Raw genomic sequence first — 25,312 nt, forward strand, 5'->3', positions numbered from 1 at the left:
TCTTATTCTTATCTATGACATTTATAGTGCCCTTTTAGAACCTAAAATTGCTATGAAGGTAATTTTAGACTCCAAAATCTGTGAAATTTAGCCAATATGATCATACCAATTCAGCTCCACTTTAAAAAAAAAACACGGTGACCGTTAATTAATTATTTAATTCAAAATAACAATACATGAGCCGGCTGATTTTGGATAATATAAGCAACATGAAAATGCCAACCAAAAAGCCAACATCGGCATTGGCTGAAATACGAAGTAAAAGGCATTATTTCGTTTTTTTTCAACCGTTTTCAACGGTTTTTTTCAAATTTGTCAAAATATCTAATATTTGTGGTGGTACACAAGTATTAGAAATCGTTATATTTCAGCCGTCTCTGAACCGATTTTGATCAAACAAAGATGATTTTGTCATTTAAATATTATGTTCTTTCAAATTTGACACTCAGTTTTTCATTATCTCACAAAAAATTTATTTTGTGTAGCGCCCTCTGCAACAGAACTCAACTATCCCTTTAAATGCTTGTGCGAAATGCCCCTTCCCCTTACAACTCTATTATGTATATCATGCAGTAAACATTAACAGTACTTTGCAGGTACACAAAGGGAATACAAAAGTACATTCCTAAGTATTGCATAGGAGCAAGTGATTTTAAATGTCACCAGGAATTTAATAGAGAAGAAAACAAATTAGGCTTGTAGGCAAGTATATTTTTATATACAAGAAATATATATTTGTGGTGTATTTTGTTGGATTTGAGAGGGTATTTGTGTAGTCCACATTTACCAGTGAGGAGCAAATAGGCATTATTGGTGTATTTGTTTTGTACACGATGATGATGCCATTTGACACCACTGAGTTGGCTGAAATGATTTACCCTCCAGTACTTTGTTATTACACAGACCTCTCGGATGATGTATCAATTCACGTTTTAAACTGACCGTAAACAAAGATGTCATAATAATGGATGTTTGATAGAGAAACCAGTGAATTATAGCCTATCATTATAAGCTATGCATTGATATATCGATGATGATTTGTGCACATATCTGTTTTTACTCCAGAAAGTACTATTTGTTTCGATCTGCTCTATGTATAGAATGAAGACAGATGAAGTAAAGGAAGAATTATTAACTGTGAGCACTTTTGATAAGTGAAGTACATGTATTTGTAGAGGGTTCATATGAGTATGATGCAAGTATTAGGAAAACATTGATTTTATATCATACTTCCTATATCGAAGATTACAATAATTGTATGACTAATGCTTGTTTCTTACACTTTGTAACAATAACCTATGTATCTGATTATTTATCTGTTTTATGTGAGTTGTATTAAGTTAAAAAAGAGATGTTTCTATGATGAAGAATATGATAATAAATATATCACCACCTAGACATATGCATCTGTATGTTATTTGAAAAGCTATATAAAAATGTGTGTACTAAGATTTCTATGAGAACGATTGACTAGATATGAACTGATGTACACTTGTGCAAATACTGAAATGTATATTTATTATTTTGTTTGTTTTACTGTTGATTTCAAATTTCTATCTGTTTACCTGATCCTTACAGTCCATCGTCATTGAGGGCAAATTTAATGAAGGTACATTGATTCTGGCTGGCTTACATTCCAAAAAGTAGAAAGTTGGAGTCAAAATCTTTGTGGATATGACTAGAACATAGGTCCTCCACACTTTGGTCCTCACCCTTAAAATTCATTTTGGCTTCTTGTGATAATGCTGATTTCAGACTTTGTGTGATTTCTTGTTCATACATGAAACAGTAAACCGCCTCAACAAAACCACTTACATCGTCTTTCAGAGCCAGAAGGGCATTAATTCTATGTCAAATTATATAATTTTAACGCCCTTCTGTCTCCAAATAGACACTATGTAAATGAGTGGCAAGTGAGGTTGAAAAATAAGTAGCTCCATGCAGCATGCAAGAAAGGCCAATGAATACTCACTTATTTGAGTGTTACAAACTTACAAGATACAGCAATTTGTAGTGCACGTGTCATGTGATGTTGCTGCAATTTTTGCTGTTGTTTTGTTTGTTAGATAGGCATTATCAGGCCATGTATGAGCATAGCCTTACAAGTTTTACAAGTTTTTCCAAAGTCATCTCCTTCATGTAGTTAACTAAATTATTCATGCCCCTTGTAAATTTGATGTTTTTGTGTTTTTCAACTCAAGAATTAAAGGTGGACTGTTGAATAAGGGCCTTTAAGAAAAATACTTTTAGATGTAAGCTTTAATATGTAACATTGTCAAGAAGAATAAATAAAGGACAAATCATTTTTCACTTACTTTAAACACAAACAAAAACTTGGTAATGGTATCAATAATTTAGTCAACGGTTTAAAAGCTCAAATTGCCCATTGTTTTCATTGTGTCAAGCCATTAACAGATACATGTACCATTCACTAAAGACTAGCTGAGGCAAGACATCAAGAGATATGTACTATTTGTCTCAATGTAAAGTCTTATTGAAAATCCATATTAAAAGAGCAAATATTACTTTAGAAAGATAGGAGTCTGTACTTATATTGCTTTGGCAGATCGAGGCAATATTTGTTGCTTTATGTTGTTTTTAAAATTCATTTTAAATTCTTGTTAACTTGAGATAAGGTCCTATTTCACTTGATGATATTTATATCATTTTGTGAATTCTTTATAGAGTATAAACAGTTTACTGTCATACAACAAATACAACCTACTTGTATATGTATTCCATCACTGTTTATCCACAATATCTTGATGCAAAGTAATTTTAAACCTCTGACTATCTCCTTAAAAGAATGTCATTGATGATATGTATACTCTTTGCTCATGAATGATTTAATGAAATAAAACTGGTCAGTTCATGATCTTTCAAATGTTTTCTCAGTCATATTTCATGACTTTCTATATACTACATGATGTAACTTTGTATTCTGTAGTGATGGAGAAAAAATTGAATTATAGTTCTTTCTTTCAGATGCTGCACTGCATGGTACATTATCTTTTACCCATGAACATTAAAATTACCATTATTAGTAAAATAACATCCATATGTTGCTTAGACAGATACTACAGGAACATTTTTGTATTGTGTGTGCATGTGTCTAATGATGGAATTAGTTAGGTATGCCTGGTCCGTTATATTGTTATACAAATGTTAATGATGCTGAAAATATCCATAATTTGCTAGCTTCATCAACTCATTTTGCCATCATAAGAAAATATCATCAGCTGGAAAAGATAAAGTCACAGATTAAACACTTTTCATAACATTGTACAATGCATACTGATGAATGATAAGAAGAAATCAGTGTCAATGTGTCTAGTGCAGAATTCTTTTATACATTGTTTTAGAAAGTCAATATTTCTACTGCCTTTCTTCAGAGATTTACCTATGTATAGGATTATAGTGTTACCTGATAGTCATCATGTATGTACATTTTGTTTTAAAAAGAGATTGATTGAAGATCCATGATGATTGTGACACGTAAATGTTTTTGAAATTAAAAGATTAAGCCATTTTTAGAGCTTAATTGAAACTATAGAAACTTGCCTTCCTGCTTTCTTTGTGTTCTATGAACTATAATTAGGTATACTTTACACTTTAAAAGGAACAGTAGATTTTACTTACATGTCTGAGCAAAGAATGGTCATGTTAAAGTAGTTTAATGTTGAAGACATGTGATCCACGTTCCCTTAAGATATTTTGCTGAAGAGTAAAACAGCAGAATTGTTAAATTTGTTGAAATAATGTTTAACACCCACGATTTTCTCAAACTAAATTTTCATTAATTACATACGTTTGCTAAGAAAAATCCACGTGTAGTCCTTTTTTTTTAGTATGAGAAAGTTGTCTGAAATAACTGCATAAAAATTGACTGCCAACAATAGCAGTGAATACAGATAAACTAAAGTTTTTGACTAGCAGAGTAAATTACAAAATGATGGCTTTCTGATCATTCTTACGATTTACTCTAATAGGTGCAAGACGAAAAGCTTTTAAGTACCGGTATGTCTATATTCGCTGCCATCCCAATTATCTCTTTAATACCAACTGACTTAAATCTGCCATATTCTACACTTTTTTTTTGTTAACCGTCAAGCCCCCCCCCCCCCCCCTCAATATAAATAACAAATAAATAAACAAATAAAGATGGTGGGATTGTCTGTTTGGAGCCAGAAGGGCATTAACTTGTATACTTAGCACAGAGTCAACGCCTTTCTGGCTCGAAATTTAATAGACTCGGTTATGTTCTATAATGTCACCGACCTTCAGTTGGCACCCAATACTTTGTTTTGTACAAATCTAATATACTGTCCCTATTATATTTAGGATGTGGTTTTGAGGATATCATTGATTCTTGAAAAATAAAGTTTATTGTTCAATCTAAAGAGTCATAGAGATTGATCAATTACACCTTCGTCACGCCAACAACACCTACACTAGACCGACTACAAACCAAACAAAATATTACATTACTGCCGATGGCAAGCACCGGTCGGTGTCGAGTCGGGGTGGAGTCGGGCTGGTGGTGTAACTGAGGTATCAAGTTCTGATAAGATATAAACCTTATCTATCAAGAATAAACCACATTGTCTCAATTACTGCATAAAAAGAAGTTAGAAACAAATATTTTCCCAATTTTATGGGCAACAGTGAATTTGTTCATCCCAGTGAAGGATAACTAGCAATGAGATAGGTCATCGTATTGCTTGGGAAATACGTATATCCTCCGAGCAGACCTTCTTAAAATGCCAAAGGAATCGGTTCCTAATCCCATCGAAAAGAAAGTTATTTAACGTTGTCGGGATTCATCCAAACAAAGATGACCTCAAAGACAACAACAAAATATGGGAGACTAAAAAATAAACAATTTAAACAAATGGTCTGTGAGTACATATTCCCTAAAATTTAACGACTCCTACATCGTTCCAGTTTAGTATCATGCAAATATTCTAACCCCCTCCCCTTATCAAAGAAAGAGTATTTCCCTCTTCTTCTTTTTTTTGTATAAAAACTATTATTTATTTGAAACGATATAGAATGAATAGAACATAGCCTAAATAAAACTGTGTCTTTGTCAAACAGTAAAAAAAAAATTAACGGGGCCCCTAGAGTCGAAAATGTCCCCTCTTTTCATTTCGCATCTGAGCCCCCAGGTTGAGAATATCCATTCTTGCTGAGTGAATTCTCGTTGGGAATCATATTTGGCATTTCAGTCATGTGACTGTCAGAGATGAAACGGTATGTGTAAGAGGAGAGTACGAGTATCGCTTGGAGATTATCAGTGACCAGGCAGGAAACTACCCAAATGTCAAGCCGCGGTTTCATGACGTTGCGTGCGCGTCAGAGCCCGCGTCAACATGCTACGATCACCTGGCTGCAACCAGTCTTGTTTGTTGTGTTTTCCCGCCAAAAATCAACGCCGCGTTGCCTTCTTGGCGAGCATGTGGAAACACCACAAACACCTGAAAGCTGAGAAGACATGAGGGAACGGAAGATTTCCTGAGGGTCTTATTTTACTTGGCTCTAAAACTGACGAATTTTCACTCGTGAAGATGACGAAAATGCGGAAGATTAAAGCCGAGATTTCAGTTCCATCCTTGACTTAACAAGAATGACGTTATGTGAAGTAAAGGAAAGATGACCGAAGATGCGGTTATGGGATCAAGATGAAGGGAACAATATGGCACTATGAAGTTTTCACAGAACTTGCGCAAAAAGAAGAATCTGTGTTACGTTTATGGTACTTCCTGCGATACTTCTACCAACTACTACTACTACTACTACTACTTCTTCTTCTTCTACTACCACTACTTCTACTACTACTACTACTACCTCTACTACTTCTTTTACTTCTACTTCTACTACTTCTACTACTATTACTACTACTACTACTAATAATACTACTACTACTACTACTACTACTACTACTATTACTAAAAATACTACTACAACTACTATACTACTACTACTTCTGATTGATTGATTGATACGTTTTATTTCAAATTCAGTAACAAAATAAATTTAAAAAAACAGGTTATAAACATTTACAATGTACATATAAAATCAACTTAAATATGTGAAACAAAGTAATAACATTTAAATACAAATAGTTGGAAAATTAAACTTCTCCAACTACTACTACTACTACTATTACTAACAACAACTACTACTACTACTTCTTCTTCTTCTTCTTCTTCTTTTTATGCCGTGAATAATACCAAGTTCTGACGGTCGCTAATATTTCATTTATATTCTGTAGAACGGTTTAATAAAATCCCAATTCCATAGGGACTTTTGATAAGACTGTAGAGTTTATTTTTCAAAAATATCCTAAGTATGTCGTTTTGTCAAATTTTAAGTTCGGGAGCTACAACGCGTGTATTCATGTCTGTATTTTGTTTTCGTCAACGTAAATAACAATTTCCAAAGTAGCACTATAGTAGTAGGCCTCATTTTCCTTGTTCTTCTTCTTCTAATATTTTATAAGTTCTTCTCACTCGAACGAGGTCAATGTCATATGAAATATATACATTGTATTTCACGTCTCGGATTAATGATCCTCTGATTACGATCTTTTGTTTTTAGTCAGATTAAAACTGCTCATCGTCACGAGGGCTTTGATATTGTAATGACCAGTGTCTATGCCTACAATTTAATCCCATGATCACACTGATATAACTTGTATTTTGTATGTTTCCTTGGAAATAATCCGATATTTGATTATATTTTGTATAAAACCTCGGCATCTGATTATTTTGTGATATGTTAACTTTTCTATGTCTTTACTGTTTTGCTTCGTCAGCATGGCGAGTTGATTTGTCCCGATTTGCAATACGCTAAATTTTGCGATTTGTCAAAAAGAATTACCAGTTAAAAAAAACAGAGATATGAAATCTGCTAGCATGTTGAAGTATAAAGAATAACAAAAATCCCTATGTCTAACCAGATTAACTGTTCCTGTAAGACAGATTACATTCACAAACATATACTATTCACTGAAAGTATCAAATTGATCATTTTGTACCATCATAAAAAGCCAATTTAGTAATTAAATGAACGTTGTTCAAAAATAAAATGAACGAACGGATAACAATTATCAATAGAATGTTGATTCATTATTCAAAAGGGATTGATCTTTTCGATGTAATAGCATTCATTGCAAAATATCCAACGAAATAGCATCTACTCTTCTACATGCCATGTATCTAAAAATGTGTCAAAAATTAAAGTTTTATGAGATAATCACTTCCCCTTCCTCCAAGTCTGGAACAATGATTTTCACTCGGTCCTGCTTCTTATTTTGGGGAAGACCCATCCTGCCGTTAGTCATAATTATTACAGAAGGATTCAAACTAACTCGTAGGAAATGTCTCTTAACGAAATAATGAAGTTTTACTAATGACACTAAAGAGGTTCATTCTCAGGACAATAGGCCATCTTTAATGACATTAAATGACATAGGATAGTGAGTCTCTCATGTAATGGTGTGACTTGTAGCATGACCAGTTTCGTAGTCATACTTTGATGTATTTTGATGAAGAGGGCAGTATTGACTATGATCATGATAATATTATATATATATATATATATATATATATATATATATATATATAGGTAGAAAAACAGAGACCTTCAAAATGAAATGATAATACAATGCATAAGTATAACGGATTCCTATCATTTTTATAGGTTTTTAAATTGCTTTCAAAATATCACTGCTTTCATTTGCTAGGTAATTAATCAATGAAAAAATAGATCACTACTTCAAAGGGCACTTCAAGTGCATATGTTATCACTTACATATTGCAGATACACACGAACTTTTTATTTTTTCTTGCCCTTCAGGAATTTTAGACAAATACTGTCTTGTACCCCCTCCCCAGTAAAAATAGATAAATGAATGAAATGTCGTATTCGCCACACACACAGAATGCCTGTTTGTGGTCTTGTCTGATTTTTCAACTTAGGTTTTTTGTTGTTGTTTGCACTCTCTGTTAGCTATAAATTCTTCCTACAACTTTTAGTTGACGGTTGAAGGAAGATTCAGCAGGGGTGTTCTCCCGTTTTTAATGATTCACGCAAAGGAATGACAATGCTAGACAACTCAGCATCTATATTGAAGCTAATAGAACGAAGGACACTGCTGCTACTGCTGACTACATAATTATATGGCTATTAATTACCGTAGCTTGTTAAAGGAAATGTATCATTGATTACCTTAATTGTTGGACAAATTACCTCTCGTCTTAAAACAGCATGAGTAACGCTTCGGGTGGAGATTCCTAGCCATGAATAACACAAGGTGGGGTTTTGAAGTGTATGGTATCATAGGGTGGGGGGAGGTCAAAAAGCGTAATAAAATATGAATTCTGAAAGGGCTGTCCGAAAAGAAGGATTAGTTGCTAGGGAAATGCAGGTTAAATAGAACAGGAGGGAGTGAGATATCCCTTTTCAGTTGTCGCCATTATTGCCACTGTCATTTACGGGAACGAACTTTAGTTGTATACATCGGCTTGATATTTGATCTATGACTTTATAGGTGCATCCATACAATCTAGAAGAGGAAATTCACATACTCCCTTACTGTACAAAAACAGTAACTTATTTCTGTTATACTTGCTCGTTATTAACACAATACACGTATTCTGATTATCAAAAAAAACATTGACATAGTGGTAGGAGGTAAGAGACTAAAAAACCATCAAGATTCATTAACCTCTTTTAATTTAATTTGTTTATACAAATCTTAGCTTGCTTTCTAAAAATTGCCCCCCCCCCCCCTATCAAGAATATTAATGTTGACGAATCGATTATCAAGCAAACTTTGTTGGGATACTAGGCCCGCAGAATCGGGAGGCTGTTTTTAAGTTTGTTTTTATTATTTCCTAAACATTATTAGAATATGCTTTCATCATGCAAAGCATGCATGATCGCCTGGAATTCAATATCTCTTGTATCGAAAGTCTTTTTGAGATACGATAGTTTGTCTGGCGAGTATTCTGATACCTGTATTAGCCCTTCCTTACCTTTTGAGAGGGGTAACCGGAGGCCTTCTTTGCCCGAGGAAACAGCCGACCAGGTATTCTAGTATGGTCTGGACAGAGGGCTAGGGATGTTGATCGAGCTTGAATTTCATAATGGTTTTAAAGAAGATAGAGGGGAAGGAAGAAGATTGAATAACGGGCTCTCCAGACTCCATAGTTGATGGATGGGATACTTGTTAATACCGTCATTTCACTTGTTGATAGATCTTGCAATCATCTTTGTCGTTAAATCTGATCTACATTCTGCAAATTATTTGTGTGGACATCTCAGCGATCAACGCCTTTGCGATTATTGTATCCATGTCCAATAATGTTAGCTACTAAATTAAATGTATATAAATCTTGGATAAGTGGATTCTTATATAAAACCTCGGGCAAATATGGTTAAAAATGAAAAAAATCAAGCTACTGAATGTTCAAATATTTATCTACCAACCGTATAATAATCATTCTAAAAACAATAACAATATAGCGTGAACTCATATTATAGATATCAACATAAGTTGTAAGCAACAAAAATACAGAGCATATTCTACTCAACCCCAGAAGGGCGCTAATTCTATGTAAAATGGTTTGTGTGACGACATTTTGGGTTTTACCCCTAGGTCTAGAACACATAATTAATGTCAGAAGCAACTGACTTTAAATGTTACGAAACGCCACAAATCATTATTCGTCGTCCTTGTCTCGTGTCTTTACCAGGTTCTTATAATTTCCCGTCGTTTTCCCGAACCCCTTTCATTAGAAAGGTGAATGTTCCAATCCTTCTGTATTTCTTATCGAAAATGTGTTAAAACCTCTTCTAATACGGCTCATTACCAATCATGCCTTACCAAGGTTATGAGGTGCTACCCTTTCACCCGTTTTAACCCTCCCACATGAAGTTGTCTAAAGATGTCTTCCCACATGTTTATGTTCTCATTATCTCAGCGAAGAGACTTTCGGGAGCAGGTGGGTTTTGGTGAAGGTTTCACAGGTTGCGGAAAGCTCATGTTGTATAAATAGTTATGGGTTTGGATGAGGTGGTAAACATACCGCAACATTATTTGTGTGGACATCTCAGCGATCAACGCCTTTGCGATTAATGTATCTATATCCAATAATGTTAGCTACTAAATTAAATGAGGTGCTCCTCGGAATACACAGTGCCTATCTGAAAGTGATATGACGGTCAGAACTCCAACACTGCCATTTAACTTCATGATCTTAACTTTCTCTGTTACACCTACGTCTTGAAAATTTAATTTTTTTTTGTACATAATAGATATATGCAAATGCAACGGAAGGCTTCGTTTCAAAGGATATGATATACCATGTATGATATTGCATGGAAAGTCGTTCAAAATGACAAGCAATAGCCGCATTCATAATGAATATTGAAAATACAACATTTAATTTACATTGTCATGTGCATTGGCGACAGAAATCAAAGGAGCTACAAGATGCTGTTCAAATTTTCTCCCTATTAATTAATGAAGAAAAATCATAGAGTTTTAAATTTGTTTTGAAAATGTTTATGTACACTGTATTTACTTTGTTGACCCCTTTGTTCACTGCATTATAAAACCTCGAATTGCGAGACTCCGGTCGCTATATTATTGATTCGAACAAAAACAACAAAAGCAAATAGTTTATACAATTTGCTTTTAATATCATTTAGTATGAATATACCTTTAATGATTATAATAACGACGAAAATATGTACCATGACTGTGTCTGAAGTAATCATTCGAGACGAGAAAAATAAAAAGGCTACAATAATAGTCTAATCAAGTACAGCTCAGCGGTCGTCCTAATGAACTTATAAACGGTGAACCTAAAGGACGGGAAAATGAGTAACGTCAGTGTGTGCCGTGGAAAAAGAATAACCTTTTTCTTGCCTGGGTAAAGACAACTCTCTGCCAGTACAGTCAAACAGTTGTCAATTTTAACACAGCGACTCCGTACGTGACTTATTACGCGTTAATGGTCTCTCCATTGCGGCAAGGATAGAAACTTCGTGTGGGCGGAGACTTATTCCGTGAACTGAACTGCGCGCTGTGATTGGTTGACTCTTCACCGCTGTGGTGCTACTTTGGTGCAATCACACTTCCCGAGTGCCTGTAACAGCTGGAAAGTGTAGTTGAAGTATTCGGCACATTTCAAACCGAGCTTCGGTCGTCTGCTCCTGAAGAAGCACACTCGTGTTCTCCCATGCGTAGATATCTGCGTTGGATTACTTGCTATGCTGCCTTAAACTTGGATTACTACAATCGCAGAGAGGTGACGAGATAGTTCTAAGCCCTCATTATTTTGAGTCTGAATGCATTCCCAATGTACGACGCAATGGAGTAACACACGTTTGCAAATTTCAACTGCATAGCACGACAACCTACAGGGATACATTTGAAGAGTTGCCGTTGAATTCTTTAAAGTGTTGGAGATTTGTGTCTTCCATTTAAGTTATCAATCAGTGATAGATGGACAATGATGAAGATGAGACTGGGACATATTTTGAAAGGTGTGACTGTTCGCCTGCTGCTCAGCGCCCATGCGGCGTTGTGCGTGTGGCGGGTGGTTGCAGCAACAGGCGACTGGCGATATTGGGGATTGTTACTTGCTCAGTTGCTTGTGTTGCTGGAAGCTTTCATCACATTGAGTATGAAACGAGGGACAGAGTGGAAATGGTAAGTTGCATGGTTTCGTTAAATCTTTTCTTAATGGTAGATGAGATGGACTTACTTTTTTTGCTTTTATTGTGTTTGTTTTAATCTTTGTAATAAAGGTGTTCTCTTTCTCTTTCTCACTCTGCTTCTGCCCATCTCTCTCTCTTTCCAGTTGTATCTCTCTCTTTTATTTCCATTTTCCTTACCATTCTTTTCCCCTCTCACTGTCTTCTGCCAGATCAATTGCTCTGATTCTCTCATTTTCTTTGACCCAGATTGGAACCCGATTTTTAAGCACTTCTACACTTCTCTATATAAACACGCATAATATATACGAAATCTATCTAACTTTTGATCATGAAACATCTTGTCATTGTTTTTGCATCTAATACATTGAGTTTGTATGTAATTTGTGTGTTTGAAGCTGAATGAAACCGAACTATTCAGGCTAAAATGAATCTGTTGTAATCCCTTGCTACTCACTCTACAAAAAGCAATTGCTCTTTCTGTTTTATATTGATATATAGAAATTGTTTTATCATGACGTTGTTTATCTAAATGTCCAAAATGATTATGCAAGTTTATACCTTCAACAAACCGTCTGTAACACAGAATGCATCGGTTCATTATCCATTCACAGTGCTCTTCGCCTACTACTTCTAATACTTTAGTACATGTATGTTCGGTCGATTTATCAATTGCCTAATTCCGTAGTTCAACGTCTAAATGAATATGATCGTGTCTGTAATATTTTACTCCTTTGGTCAGAATTGAAACCCCAGGTCCAGGCACGACATCCTTTGGCTAGTCATTAATCTTAAATTTTGCAACTCTGTACCCAAGGGAAGAAAACAATGGAACTGGAAGTCACTATGATTTGCCACATGCCATCACGATGATCCTTCACATACAGGGGAAACGACTTACAATATTGTATAATAGCATGAATCCACTTACTGGGGGTCCTATTTTATTTAGTGAACAATAATTAATGATACAACAACAATTTGATATTGCTTATTTGCGGAAACTGCATTTGACTTCAAAACCGAGAAAGTTCATTAATGATTTTCGACAAGGAGATTCTTTGATATTGAACAAAAAAACTTATTTGTATACTGGGATCGCATTATTAACAACAAAATGTTTATTAACAGAATCACATAATCATATTGATTGAATATTCGCTTTCAAAAACTGTAAACTCGAGGAAGAGGGTTGTGACAAATCTCATCATAGATCAATATCAATAAAGTTTCATCTCAAAACTATTATCATTTGATTAGTGTTTCAGTTTCGCTCGCCTGCCGATTGATGAGGGGTGTTGTGATCGGCCTGTCAAACTTAGTGAACTTTGAGTCAAACTATCCAGGGTGGGTGCTCTGGAGGTGGATGTATGGAAGGGGACTTACATCCCTGTCACGAACCATAATGCCTCAATTTCACCAAGGCGTCCCTGGTGTATGCCATTATGACGGCTTCATAGCACTTGATGAGAGATGGGGATACACACCTCAAAATCTCGTCATTGTTCATCGACGATGACTCACATGTAAAACATAAGATTCTGATTAAAGTCTTCGAGATTAAAGAAGTAGATTTTCATGAGAGAACAGACGCAGAGGTGTCAAGTCCCCTGCAAGAAACAATGATGAATCAGGACCTCGAAGTATCGCGATGTAAAGTGTAATTGATGAGTGTATCATGTGTCTTTGAGCAGGCTATCAGAATCATGCAGAAAGTAATGTTAATATCATAGTTGCGGGTTAATTTTACCTTCAAAATTGTTTATGTTTTGTAAAAGACTTTTATGACATAAGACATAATGAGGTGCGCTCCTGCCATTTCTTCATTCTGTTTAACCACAGCAGATTTTCACAAAGTGAATTATACTTTATAAATACCAAGTAATGTCAACTTATTTTGTGGCCAGATACTGTGGTCTACTGATTGCATATAAGTATCATATATTGACCAAACATTTCTTTCACTTTGCGTTTGTTTTGTCCGGAAACAGACAGAGAGAGGGGTGTTAATTTGATGAAAGAAGGAACAGACAGAACTCCTGAACTTCGACTATTGAGATGTAGAATCACGTTACAACAGTAACACGAGGTTGTTGTTATTGGGGCCCAGACACGCCTCCCATATCGTCGTCGATCTTGGCTTTGGTCATATTAAGTATGATTCAGAAAAGTACAGGCGAATTCCATTAAATTCTTCTTCGAGTCCCACTCTGTTTGCGACCTGGGATTGGGGCACGTAGGAGAGATAGACATGGGCTGGTGATGGAAGAATTGATGTATGAAATATATGATGTTTAAAAATCATAGTGTCCTGAATATCATAGTTGTTGTTCCTGTTGATAGAGAAAAGAAAAGACACCTGGAATTTGCTAAGACGATGTAAATTAGTCATGTAGTACAGGAGTACAGTACTTTATGCTCCTGTTGGAGTTCGACCGTCATTTTGAAAATCCATACTATATCAAGTAGATAATTTACCAAACAGTAAAAGCAATGACTTAGAAGCTGATGTCTCCTTGGAAAAATATTCCCCTTGAAAATGTCTAAATGATTGTCTTGTAGCATGAAGCACCAATTGTTACTATAAATCCCCAAGTTCTGCTATAGATTTCTATATTGTCTATTATGTCTATATTTTCATGATTCGGATGATTCGTCACCAGTAGGTTAAAGAACAGGGCGGTAAAAAGAAGAAAAAAGTACAGACTTACAGCAAAAAGGGTTTATGTGGTATAGGGTAACCTGAAACTAATTTCATTCATCATCACCTATGAATCAATGAAGACAGAACGGCGGCATTCGATAGGGAGGAGTTCTCCTCGCCTGTTGTACTTTAAGGGGACTCAAGAGGTGGAAGGTGTGAAACTTCTTGGAGGCTGATAAAGATGTCATCCGATAAGAATCTAAGGGAAGAGGTGCGAAAGTGAAACTAAGAAACCTTTACTTGAGGGAAAATGTATCATCCAAGTGTCGGTGTAAAAGAGGTGTTAACAATGCTTTTAGGAGTAATAAAACTGTAGATTATGGTCATCGAAAGTAAACGCTTTTAATAACGGTACATTATTCATTACTCTTGAGGGTGATATTTGAAGTAAGTGCGTCAATTCGTTTTATTCTAATGTTTCTAATGATTTGTATAATGTGATTCATTGCGACGACATTATTTTTTATAATTTTAAGAGAAATCTAAGGATGATTCGGGAAACAATTTATAAAACACATCAACATGAATAAGTACAAGGTAAAGAGTTGGGTCAATCGGTCACAACTACATTTCTTTTTTTTAAAAGACAACTTTGATTTACTTGAATTGAAGCAGAAAAAGACCTTACAAAAAATGCAATTACTTTTACCGGTATGCATGTTAAGAAGAATACACAATAATGTCATGACGCACAACTACCATAGTTTATAATGATATTATTAATACATCATGACACGAGAAACAAACATTATTTCTAACGATTAACCACAGTTTAAGCCTCCTGTCATGCTGTATGTGTAACTAGTCACTATTAATGTGTCAGTAGACTAATCCATCGAAACTCGTCTATCATAATGTATCCGTCTGATCTAAGTGTATAGGAGCACAATGAATCACATTTTCCGTAAACAGTATAATAAACGAGTCGTAAAACCTTTTTATTTTCATCCAAGTGATTTGACACACACTGAGCTGACTGTAATTGCAACAGACCTTTTGACGCTACGAGTTTCCATCAAAATGTATTATGACAATTACAACAACAACAAATATCAAAAATTGGATGTATTTGAACATTTACAATTTCAAATGTATGTAGATTTCTTTCGTAGATTTTTTTTCTGGAACCTTTGATTAAGAAAAATTATTAAGAAAACTCATTTACACTTCAACTAAAAAGCCACGCAGGAGGCTTTTCCTTGAGCGCCATATTATAACCACAATTTTCATATACCTCAACATTGCAATCTGAACAGAATAATCATGTGTCCGATTCATGAACTGTATGAACTCCTGTTTTTAATCTTCTGATTTCAGACTACTCATAAAGCCGAAAGCTAACGGTGATAGCAAGAAGCTCCACCCTGATGCTCTTATTAAATCCCTCCGATCTATTTAAATCCATTCAATCTGTCAAAGTGACATTCAAATTAAGAAGTCGGAGAAGGGATGGGTTTCATATTCGGTACTTTTGTATTGATATGGTTAAATATTTACACAACTTAAGTTCACTATAAATATCCAAGGAATATAACTCTCATTGTACCGGGAAAATATTTTATCAAGCAATACATCTATTTTTAATTTGAGTTAGCCGAACACTTAATACATGTGATAAGAGGCAAATGTGATTTTGTTTTCTCCTCGGGGCATGAAGTTATCAAGAGACATGTAGAATACTGCTTTATTTGAATCATAGACAAGTAGGGTCCATGCTTGGATTGACAGAATATTTTGATATTTTGAAAAGCAATGTCCTGAATAATTGACAAGATAAATCAAATCGTTAATCTGAGATTTTCTAAAAATGGACTGACATTGAAATTAAATTTATAAATGACATTATAGTAATTATTATCTTAGGAAGATTTTGACCGTCGCCTAGTCTGACATTCTGAAGTAAATTTTCTTGATCATTTATTTTTGTCATCATTTTATACATGGTGGTTCTAAAGCCTCGTGTCTCGATCTTAAATCTCTCATGGCATGCTAGACTCAGATATGGTTGATGGGATTATGATGCTCTGCTCTGATCATTGCCTTAACCCCTATCGTCCCATTCAGATCTCAAATGTAGGGCATTACAAGTCGGAAGAAGTTCTTCAACTTGTTTATGGGTTAAACCCGAGAGGTACGGAATGCAATGGAGAAATCTGACGCTAATTCTTGAGTGAGGCTCTTGAAGAAAGTCCTGATTGACAATCAAGAACCAGCAGATATATCGATGTGATAGACGTACAGGAAATAAGGAAAAATAGCTGTCAGAAAATATGATTAAGATGAGTTTTCGATATGTCTTGAAGTCGCATCTTTATCAAAGCAATGATCCTGTAATTTCTGTCTAATGACATTTTTTTTAATACAATTTTTTCTCGTAAATCTACCTGAGCACGACGGTTGCTATGCTTGCCAATTTCCTCAGTCCGTCAACAGCTTTAATAATGTTGCAAAATGTTATTCTGCATTGTGCCAATCGTGTTTTCAAGCGTTATTTCTCTGTTGATTGGATTATAACAATGCATAGCGATTGCGATAAGTGGTGTTTGGGATAAAATGTCAATATTACATCTCTCGCTACAGTAATGTTATATGAGAGAGATATCTCTCATACGCAGGCGGAACTCATGAGTGGGAATTTAACGAGATTTAGGGATCAAGGTGTCGGGGAGAGTCGAATAAAAACGATAATCATCTAGGTATACCTAAGAGCTTAATGATACGGAAAATGTTACGTTTGGCGTGTAACAGGAAAACCGGTATAGGCCCACCCGTTTAGGGTTTCATAAGAGTTAAGTATGATTAGAAACATATAACTTAGGTAAAGGCTGTGTTAAAAGTAACAAAATGAAAACTGGGGAACAGAAATTGTATTGAAACAAATTTGTTGACATTGGGTCTCCTAACTGTTTATGATGTGGTACAATAATATTATGTGATACAAACTGGAAAACAAATCGTGATTTAAAGAAATTAGATGTCTGTTTGTGTAATAATAATATGCGATCATAAAAAAGTTCTCTGATTACAATTTATTACTAAGTTACAAAAAGAAAAATCATCTCCACTGTCGAGTCTGTGTACTGTTTGCAAAAATGCGATTTCGCGGTTGATCTCAGAGGTTTGAAATACAAGCGTTCACATTAAACTTATTAGTTTAATTCTTTAATCCTCCATAACAGTGATGTTGTCAAAATAGGAAGGACGTTGTTAAAAGAATTGTATACACTTCATTTATTTTTCATTGACGATAAAAAGGAAGGTACTTTTAAGTGACACATATTGGGACCAGCTGACGAACAGTTGAGTACATATACTACAGCGACAGACGTGTGGGCACTAATACTTTCATTAACACTGCTCTAAGTCCCATTCCCACTGTTACTTCTATATTTAGAGTCGATTGATTCGTTCCGCTAGTGTAAACATGTCTTTGACGATATATACTGAGTTTTGTTTGGAGGAAGCACAATATACAACTGAGAATAAAACCCTTGGTCTGATTACTCGAAAAGAATAGAAACACTGGCGATGGAACAGATGAGAAGGGTGCCACAGTGCCCACACTTTCCAATCTCCCCAAAACCTCAATTTTCACTACTTTCAAGGATTTCTACTTAAAGGCGCCATTTAGTCACTCCTAAATGTACCTTACTGATTTTCTGGGGGAAAAGCTCACGAAAACAAAGAGACAGAAATAAAGATTAACAAATCGCCTTTATTAATATCATGTAATAAAATATGCCATGTTCACACTGCTATAAGATATGTCTTTGAAATTACAAAAAATTCCCCACCCTCACTGTTTAGCTCCCAGATTGCGAGAACGAAAGTAACTGCACTTTTTTGTTAATTGACCTATTTTCTAGTGAGCCCTGAAACAGGAATAATTTAAGTGTATTTCCTTACAGGAGGTATCATAAATGCCTTCCTTTTCAAGATGATGGACAATTCAAGCTCGATTAAACTCAGAATAAACGCACTCAGAATTGTTTATAATAATTGTGCAAAACTGTTGAACATGAAAAACATATTCATCGTAAAGATCGAGTGCAAATAGTTTCATTTTAAGCATACAGTTCTTGCAATTTGTGACATTCAACCCCTTGATGTACTTATATACATGTGTGTATGCATCCGCAGTGGTCCATTCGACTGCTTTTACGTCTCTTAAAACGCAACTGTTGCAGCAGTTGTTGGTGTTCCGCCACATGTTGTCTCTAAGGAAGCCATGCCCACATTACTGCCAGTGGTAAACATGTTGCCTTCCTTAGGGGGATTCATACCCAATGTGCCTATTACTGATCATTTACCATTCATGGTCGATACCCTTCCTTCCTTGCACCCATGGGTCCCCCACTGGGCAATATGTGTTTATTGAGTAATGACTTCTTAAATAAGTTAGAGGGCTTTGCCCCCTGTTGATCTTGATCTTGTGCTATCAGGTGACAAGAGATTGGATTGTCTGGGTCATCTTCTCTGTCGGTGACGTACCTACTGGGGGCACAGGGATACGTGCCCACCCCCACCCCCACCTTCATCAAATGGTGAAAGAGAGGAGAGAAGGGAGCTAATGGGGTAGAGAGGGTGAAGAGGAACGTACAAAAATGATGATACGACCCCTCCCGCACCCTACCTCAACCAATACACTTGTTAATTCACATTTCCTCGAACTGGTAAGACCGTTGCCCCCTCCTCCTCTAATGATGGCGGTACCCCCTCAGGATGGACCCTTGCTACGCCACTGTTCCCACATTGGCTAAAGATTAGAGCTCAAGTTCAATGGCCACTTTTATTCCCGATGGGACTCCTCTGTGTTAAATAGTCGGATAAATAAAGTTTCCTTCCCACTTTTCTAGTCTATTACGAATTAACTAGTTAGTTGGGAGTCTTGAAGATACGGTAGAAGTCTAAACTCGGTGAAACACATTTGAACAAGAAGACAAACTGTTTCCTATATCTTTGGTGTTAATGATAGAATCACAGTGAAGTTGATAGTGACGTAGGTATCATGACGTAATACATGTTACATGTTACATTGTGTCCTACATTAGTAGCATTATTTTGGAAGTGATCCAAAATGGAAAGCTATGTCAAAAAGACGTCAGCTTGTATCCGAATTATGAGATGATATACCTTTCATTGTCATTATATGATTCTTTAGACCATTTCTATATTTTTTGAAATCTCGACCTGTCACATTCAACAGAGTTTTGATCGATTAATTCCAAGACTAAAAGTACTTCTGAAATGTTTTTAGAGCAGTTCTTTCAATTTTAGTCACATCAGTGTGAAAGGAGGTCATCAATGCCGTGTTTCATATATAGCGAGATTAGATTAGGTTCATCTCTTGCAAGCTTATCTTCATTTTCAAATTTGACTTGCTTCTATAAAAACTATCTGAGCGAGATCTAATAACAAAGTAATGACACTCTTTTTAGAATCCTTCAGTCTCGCTACCCACAAGTTGACTCGGTTGCCATGGTGATCGCCACAATGACACAGTAGGATGACTTCCTGCTCCTTTGTCTGTCAAACCTGTGTAAAGTTCATCCAATTCGATCGGACAAATGCTACCTGGCTGGTATATTCGATGCAATGATTTTTTTTTTCTGAGGTAATTTTGGAAATGTACTACATTATTTTAAATTATACCCTACACATGCGCACACATTAGTTTATTATATAAATAGTCATATAAATGATTATGTTGATAATCTGAAATTTATATACTGCATTTACTCCGTGAATATTCTCAACTGTTCATTGAAAGCTTTAATAATGCTCCCATGCATGCTTCAATAATTAATTTACATTACACACCATCTATTTGCGTCACCCAAGAGAAAGTGAACTTAACGAATCGAAAATTAATTTGTAGCGAAGACACTTTGCAAAATGAAGAAAAAGAAGCTGATAATATTGTAGGTTAATGGAAAGTATCGAATAAGCTGTTAATTGAGAACAGTTCCAAAGGCATATACATAGGGATATATGAAGATCTTGTTACACGTTTTACATCCCTCCCCCTTTACCCAGTATTATCAAGGGCGTTTGCAGGTTTTTGAAAATGTGATAATATATTATTAACTCCCTATATCAAAAGATTTACATTTACTGGTATCGAGTTTCTGAAAACTAGACGTACGTGATAGCAGGATCGTAAAATTAATAAAGAAAAGTCATGACACTTTTCAGTTTCTGAGTGACTTTTAGAAGTGCCTGGAATATAAGTTTATTTTCGTTCCTGTATCCCACCATGCACCGTTACTCGATTCCCGGTAGCCATTGTTTATTATTTTTACTCGTTATGTTTCATTATCTGCCTCAACACATCCTTCTCATATAAACAACGAAAAGTTGAGGGTCGAAGCAAGAGTTCCCTTGTACTTTTGGATGGTTATTACGGTACTACAATGTCATTTCTACACACATTTTCCGACTAAAGGAAATGATTACAATGAGTGCTAACAAAATAACAACGTTAAATTTAGCAAGTTTGATTGTCACTAATAAAACTGAAAGGAAAATATGGGGAAAGAGGGAGGGGGTAGAGAGAGAGAGAGAGAGAGAGAGAGAGAGTGGGAGAGATCGGGGGAGAGGGGGAGGAGAAAATGTGAAAGAAAACGTATGGGTTACGAAATGAAATAAAACTTTACATTTTTTGACGACAGTTTTTGAGGGAAAGGAAATAAAAAGGATGATCCTGCAAAGGAGACAGACAAAACGCGCGAAAAGGATAAAGATTCGTTTCTTATTTTATATACCTATTTCGTTTTCAACGGCTGTCATATTAATAATTTCAAGTATTGCAAACATGCTTGATTGATTTCTGACGCCTGATGAAATGAAATAATACTGCATGTAGAAACTGTTTTTGTTTATTTCCCTCCCTCATATTTATTTAGTATATTATTCTCACTGGACATGAACTTGATCTCGCTCATCAAGTTTCGAGGGATAAGAGACCCAGAAAAGGTTTAGTTACAACATTAATCTCATGTAATTAGTTTATTTCCGAATAATAACTAAAAAGGATTAGCAACTAGTGGCGATATGTGTTAGGCTGAGAAATGTGATTCCGCAACCGAGAGTTAGGGTGTATAATGAGGGGGAAGGGAGGGATTTAGGAAAGCAAAAGTTTGTGATGCTATCATAAATTAGGGGGATGTTGCAACAACAACAAAAAGTCTTTAAAGCATGTGACCTGAAACAGACGCTAGGGAAGGGGCGTCGATCCATCTACAGGATAGGAATGGGGGAGTAACTACATTATTTGTTATAAAAGTGATTCATGCCATATACAGATATTAAAAGTATTGGGGACGATTGCTCCCCTCCCGACGACTGCGGGCCCCCATCCCTCGATCGACGCCCCCTGCAGTTGGAAGTAGTGACATGTAGATTTATTTAGATAGGTCATTCTTTCAAAAGTCGGGAAAATGATGGATATTTTGAATCCCCGCAAGATTTAGGCCGTTTTATTTAAATATAGATAGACATTATGCGATCTTTTGCAGGGCCTGCCTCGCCGACTGAAAGTTGAGGTAAAGTGAATTCGAAAATTTAAAATAATTAAACACAGACTCTCGAAGTTGCCACTTAAATTTCTTGTACATTATATCTGTATATTTTGCTGTATTTTATACGTGCGATGTACAAGTCATGAATTAACAATATTGTTATTCTAGACGGTAAATTTAAAACACGCTACTTAGGTCGTTTGAAACGGTTCCTTCTACCAAATCTTTAGTACAGTAGCTGAAAAGGACATTATTCCTTGTTAATTAACATGAATAAAGCGGAAGTGCTGGGTACATTGGGTCCAGCATCATGATTTGAATGTGATGACGTTTCAACCAATATACTTTTATCTCTCGTACTATCACGTACTCTATCGGGTTTACATCGGGATTCCCGCGGGAATACAGTTGACTGCTGCCCCCATCCCAATCATTACCACGAAGAACACACAGAAAAAAGACGTTTAAGAGGGAGATTGGACACAGTATTCAAGTATTCACCCCATGTTGATGCTCACGTTCATTCCCGACACATTCCTATTTGGAAGCATAAATTTCTGAAGGAATTTTCCTGCTCGTAGTTGTGCCTGAACGATGATGATGTTGAAGAACGTGGGCTCCAATGACACTCTCTTGGCACGAGAAGACACGGGGCGGGAAGGGAAAGGGAGTGGGGGTTGTTTGCACTGTGATTCACCAGCTATGAGTCTGGTTGGTGACGATGCCGTCTGCTGCAATTCATTTTCTTCTCTTTCTGATGTCATGCGACGGCGGGAAAGGAAGATGCCAGGCGACGAGTGAGACCCGAACGAACAAAAAGTGCTTGATTCCGGATTTGAATTGATAAGGGGTGTGGTGAAATATGTATCAACTCAACATCATCATTTTCATACATTTAATTTTGTAGACTATCTCCATAAGGTTGTAATTGTTATATCCCCTACATAGGAATTGCTCATGGAAATATGTCGCCTGCTTTTAATTTTCCCTAAGTTCTAAATATGACGGCGGGAAGTATGTACCTACAGAGCTCTGGAAAGTCATTTTGGTAAAGTGATTCAGTGAATTTTGTTAAATATATCCCGTTTCACTTTTAATCCTAACCTTCACACACGAATTAAATTGATTCAGCTTCTCTCGATCTGACAGGGATGAAAGTTATAGAACGATTAGACATGAATTTGAGGGAACGAAAATAAGAAGGGAAACCAACACCCTCTTCAGTCTTAGCTTTGATATCTGGAGAAAAAAAAAACTACGTCTGTTTGAATAGACATCATTGAAGGAGAACAACAAATAAGATGAAAATCAGCATCTCCGTCCCTCTGACAGATCTGTCCGAAAGCAATCGATCGGAAGAAAAACGTTAAACCATCATATTGATGGGAGACATTGGAAATGGGATTCAAAACAAGTCTTAGAGGTGACTGAATCCCCTTTCGACCAGCCCACCAATGTCACTTCGATTAGGAATCTTACATCAGCTGAATTCAAGATGAGCTTGTTGTGAAGGAAACAATCGGATAAGTCACAGTTTCCTGATGAAACCTTACCCTAGCGTATTAAGCCAAGCATGACGGATGCACATGATTTCCTCTTTGTTTTAATTCAATCCCCATTTTAGATTCCCCGTAATAATGGTTAACTAAATCATCATGTGATCAAAGTATCACTTAAAACCTAATCTATTCTATACAGCATCTGCACTTTCTCTCCCCCTCAAGCCTTTGAAATTCAATGTTGTGAGATTGAAGGTGATTGAGAGAAATCCAAGTCCGAAGTACTTTTGGAGAAAGCTCAAATCACAACTATAATGAAGAGCACGTTCTCATGTAATGTATGCTCCCGACGTGTATTGTTTTGATTGGCTTGAGCATCCACGTTTGGTGGATATGCATTATAAATGTCGGCATTATCTTTCATTTTATATGTCGTGGAAAGTCTGGTTTGATTACTGTGATTAACAAAAGAAATCGATAATTACGAAATCTGGTAGATAACAAAACATCCAGAAAATTACATGTGTAAAGTATGTATAATATAAGATTGATACAACATCCAGATTTATTTAGACATTATCGACAGTTGACTGTTCTGTTGGATTCAATAAAATCTCTTTCTCCGGGATGATCTTGAAGCGAGGTCATCATCTGTTGTCATCGTCAGTTGCTGATTAGAGATGTCGTATCTCCGATCACGAGTCACGTTCGACATCAAACCACGAGAAAAACAAATGTTGATAGCAGACGAATTGCGCTTCATGCCTATATACAAATCCTATACGTTGTGCATTGCGTTAGTTTTCAAAGTATTCAAAACCACGTGATTGCATTTATACGACTCCTATTCCTAACAAATAAAGAAACGATGAAACAAAAAATGAATTTTCCAAAGCTGTTTGATATAGCTCAAGAGATAAAAATTATTTTCTCTTTTCATTTCATTTCCAAGTTCAGGTACTTTATTGCTATTCTTGATAGGCATAACAGATGTTAAATTTCAATTAGTCAAAGCATTGTCTGAAAAGTCTTGGTTTATAAATCACACAGACATTTCGGTCAAATTTAATTTGGAAGCTTTTTTTTCTCTTTAACGTTTAATAATAGGCCTTATTATTTTTCATATCCCTCATCTGATGTAGCTTGTATCATCTTTTTGTATGATTCGTGTAATTTCCTTACACGCTTAAGTGGATATCGAAATAATACATTTTTGTTAGTTTTTTTATGGTAGCAAAACGAGATATTCAAATATAGAACGGAGCTTGTGATGAAGAATGGTTAATAGATAATCTGAACACGTCGAACTGACCTCGCCTTTTGTAATCCTGTTCAATGTAACAGTTCTTAAGTGTGGAAGCTGTCTAAATCCCTCTTAATTAAAACAACAGAAGATAGATATTAACGATATACATTCATATCACACGACCGATTGTCATTTTAGGCCTACTGGATTTAAAGGACACAGATCCGAATCATGTTTCAAGACATTAAGCCTATACTGTGGAAGAAGAATTGCTGTTGACAGAACAAAAGCTTTTCTAACACGAACTTTTCTTAATCAAATCCCATTAATGATTAAAATCTCATGTAGGCCTCGACCCTTATAATTCCTGCTAAGTTCGAGTTCGGATTATATTTCTATTTGGATAAACATTACAATGCGTTTTTTGTTTCGGAAAGAACGATGGACATTGACTCAGATTACGGATATTAGAAACTTTGGGGATGGAATGAGACAGCAAATATGAGGAAATATGTAAATGTTTTCCCCTTGTCATCACTCATTACTTGTCTTCAAGGAACATCTGTGTCAAGATGTCAACATGGAACTTATGTCATAGTCAACGCCATTGACA

General features: G+C 35.8%; 1 protein-coding gene across 1 annotated transcript in view; it reads left to right on the top strand.

Annotated features, from left to right (window-relative positions):
- The first annotated feature begins 11,198 nt into the window (after positions 1-11,198).
- The window catches only part of LOC100888836 (transmembrane protein 26), a 32,509-nt gene continuing 18,395 nt past the window's right edge, over positions 11,199-25,312 (top strand). Inside the window, exon 1 of the mRNA XM_003723856.3 lies at positions 11,199-11,725. Coding sequence (XP_003723904.2) covers positions 11,526-11,725 — 200 coding nt within the window. The 5' untranslated portion in view covers positions 11,199-11,525. The remainder of the gene's footprint in view (positions 11,726-25,312) is intronic.

The sequence above is a fragment of the Strongylocentrotus purpuratus genome, unplaced genomic scaffold, assembly GCF_000002235.5.
Source record: "Strongylocentrotus purpuratus isolate Spur 01 unplaced genomic scaffold, Spur_5.0 spur5_scaffold_5, whole genome shotgun sequence".
Taxonomy (NCBI): Eukaryota; Metazoa; Echinodermata; class Echinoidea; order Camarodonta; family Strongylocentrotidae; genus Strongylocentrotus; species Strongylocentrotus purpuratus.